The sequence below is a fragment of the Trachymyrmex cornetzi genome, unplaced genomic scaffold (assembly GCF_001594075.2).
Source record: "Trachymyrmex cornetzi isolate Tcor2-1 unplaced genomic scaffold, Tcor1.1 scaffold615, whole genome shotgun sequence".
Classification (NCBI taxonomy): domain Eukaryota; kingdom Metazoa; phylum Arthropoda; class Insecta; order Hymenoptera; family Formicidae; genus Trachymyrmex; species Trachymyrmex cornetzi.
The window spans coordinates 1-3,624 of NW_017299932.1; the positions used below are offsets into that span (position 1 = coordinate 1).

Consider the following 3,624-nt stretch of genomic DNA (forward strand, 5'->3'; position numbering starts at 1 on the left):
TGTCGCAGCTTGTATCAGATTATAACACGCGCAAGCATCGCACCATCGGCATGCGACCCATCGGCGTTACCCCCACGATCGCTGAAAAACTCTTGGTCACGGTATATAGCAACATAAAGATCGCGGGTCCGGCAAAATTCAAAGTAGGCGATTCGGTACGTGTGAGCAAATATAAAACCGTCTTCGAGAAAGGTTACACGCCAAATTGGACCACCGAGGTGTTTAAAATCGCTAAAGTGCAGCATACTCATCCTGTAACCTATCTACTGGATGACTATCGCGAAAAATCTATCTCTGGAGCGTTCTATGAACATAAGTTACATCGCGCGGCTTATTCGAACGTGTATCTCGTGGAGAAAGTATTGCGCAGGAGAAGTGACGAGGTTTACGTAAAATGGTTGGGATTCGATGCATCGCACAATTCTTGGATACACAAGAATAATATAATTTAATTCATATAAACTGTATTTTTCATTAAAAATGTATTTATTTTTAAACATAAAAATATATAAAAATATATGAAATACATAAGATGTATAAAACGTTTATTATTTATACCCATTTTTTCGATTTAATATATAAAAAATCTTTATTTTTTACTATAAATGTAATACTATACACAGTAATTATTTATACATTTCTATAATAAAATTACAGAACCTTTTTTTTCGTCAAAGGTATTCGATAATGTCCCCATGGTAATGTTTTGGTTGAATTCGGTATAATGTATCGTTTGTCGTCGTACGGACTTAGAGCGATTTTCGTCTCAGATATCGTATATACTTGATGTAATTTTGATCTTATGCATGACTGTTGGCGAGTCATTTCAATTTCATCGTTTAAATATCGGGTGTAATCATCGAACGTTATAGTTCGCACTACGATGTTACTTTTGACACCTTTCGCCTTTTTTGTGTCCTTTTTACCATCCACCCTTAACGCATACATTTTCGCTCTGAGTCCGACGAATTCAGTCAATATTGCGCCATTATTTTCATCCTTCATTAAACCTGGCACTTTTTTGTTCGCAAGTGGTATACCATATACATTATCGGTAGAATAATCACTCGTGTCGAACCTAATGATATCACGCTTCATTTGTTCATAAACGTCATCACACTCGATGCGATATATGAGACTATCAGTGTCTGTGTACATAATTTCACATTTTTTGCGATACAGCGGTAACATATATTCGTGGTGAAATTCATACAAACAGACCTTCGATATATCGAGTATACACATTCCTACGTAGATCGGTTTGTTGAATTTCACCTCAAGTTTACGAATTTCAATTGCTATCAGATTTTCAGAAAATACACTTCTGCTATGAAAATTCGGCTTCGCGATCATTGCCTCTGCGCCGTATCGTCCATCCCATTGCGTTAATAATTTTACATCGGTGTGATTGCGCACGTTCTCCATGGTTTTGCCGAATACTGCATTATTCATTAACTTAAATAAATTTTTCTCAAAATCATTCTTCGCGAGCGTTCTAAATTTTGTGTTAAGCTCTATGTAATCGCGAAGCCATGGTGACTGTGCGAATTGCAATACGCGATGAATCTTTGTAACATGAAGACCGTGACGCATGCATTGTTGTAAATTGCGATAATGTATAACGTAACGTTTTTTGTCATACACAGTCGCTAAAAGTTTATCCTGCTGCTTGTCAGGTGGTTTATCACGCGTTGGACAGAATGGTAGGTCAACGTGCTCGTCGTGCAGACGCTCCGGATATTCTAAGTCAACCTCAAGAACATAACCTGTAAGCGAATCCTGAGCAATCGCGCTAACGTTAAAGTCCGAGACGTTTTCGACCCATTGAAATTTGGCGTATGGCAACGGCTGACACATCGCCCATCCGTATAGATTATTAACATCGAAGTACATCAAGTACGTAGAAGGTTTCGATGGATCGTGCGACTGCATATATTTGTTATTGGCTCGCGCGTACCTGCTGGAACATTGACTAATGTAAGACCGCCGCGTATACCGCGCTCGATAAACATCACCATATCGATGTCGGTGAGCAGCTCGAAATTTACGCGTGTATGTTTCAACATAGAATCCCACGTAAAACCTGGTAAAGTATAATAATATGCAGGGTCGAGGCCGTAACTTTTAATACATTTATCGCGAAAATTTTCAAAAATGTCAGCTAACAGCAACACGTCCGTTTTTAAATATAGATCGCTGTATTCACCCAAGGTTTGAACAGAGAACTGTTGCCAAACGTTCACGGCGTGCGTGCAATCGTTTTCGGATACGGTGTCACCGATCAAGGAACTGTAGAATGACTCGCGCGATGGTAAATGCGTATCCTGCAGCTTGTCGGCACAATCAATGTATTCGTATGGAAAAATCCCTTTTCGTATCAGTAACTTGAAATCATCTTCGGACAAATTTTGAAATTCGCATTGTAAAATTCGAAGTTCATTTTTATTGAGAAAGGATGCTAATTTATCGAGACTGCTACTTAAAAATTTATAAGAATCTATGAACCGTAATTTTATGTTATTTCGCGAATCTGATCTTTCAGCGGTATCTTTAACATTTTTTGTAAATGATACATATTTTTCCTTTGTTATATTGGTAGTAATTCTATACTGCCTTCATATGCTGTAGCTATATCTTTGATAATAAAATGTGAATCATAGCCTGATAAATTGTGGAAAACTATGGGAATAAAATATGAGTTTTTATAATTTAAATTGCAATTTGAATGCGCGGGACCCCTGCTTAACGACCGGTTAAATGGCAATGATCTCTTACTCGATTATCGTCTGGCGCGAAAGGCTTTTCACACACGTGACAATGCGTCGCGCTGTGCAATGTCTCCCGCTGTTCGCTCGACAAAGTTTCCATGGGGACATTAACTATTAAAATTTTTTTTACGGAATGTGCTAAACTTCTCAGTTCTTCAACGAACCATGAAACGCAATCCGGATCGCGACGAAATCGATATTTTGATAGCGAATTGTCGTATGAACAGCGCACGTAATATCCTATGCTAAATACTTGATGATGATGATGATACGTGAGCGTAGATGCTTCCTGATCGCCATCAGTTTTCTTGAGAATGCATTCTAGATCAGCGTAAACGACAAATGAAACTCGTTCCTTCCTATTATAGTTGTTAAAACTTAGCCACTTGTTGTCATTGCTCGGTAGTCGGATAGCGCAGTCGTTTATCCGTTGGCAATCTACTATGTGTAACTGCAATCTCTCGTTGGAATGAAAATAATGTAAACAGCTGCAAATAAAAAATAAATGATTTTTTTTATTTTATTTTTTAAAAAGAATTCGCTTTTATTAATCATATACTTACCGATCGCAAATGTACTTTTGGCCATTATGTTTGTTCAATTGCTTGCTCATGAGTCGAGACAGATTCTTGATCCATGCGAAATGGCCCACATTGTCGTCTCGCGGATCTCGCAAATATAGTAAATTGACATGTTTCTCCTTTTTGTCGTCGGTGAGTTGTATCGGGAGAACGTTTAGCGTATTTTGTCCCTCGATAACGTATACGTTAATCTCGACGTTAATAGACACGTCGTTGAGACGTTCGAATTTCGTTACGTCTTTTAACGTTATAGGAAATTCTATATTTTGGAAATT

The 3,624-nt window shown here is 38.0% G+C and overlaps 1 protein-coding gene across 1 annotated transcript; it reads left to right on the forward strand.

The window, feature by feature from the left end:
- Positions 1-50: 50 nt before the first annotated feature.
- Positions 51-452, forward strand: LOC108766756 (uncharacterized). The gene has a single exon (XM_018516251.1). The coding sequence runs from the start codon at positions 51-53 to the stop codon at positions 450-452; it is 402 nt and encodes a 133-aa protein (XP_018371753.1).
- Positions 453-3,624: the final 3,172 nt, after the last annotated feature.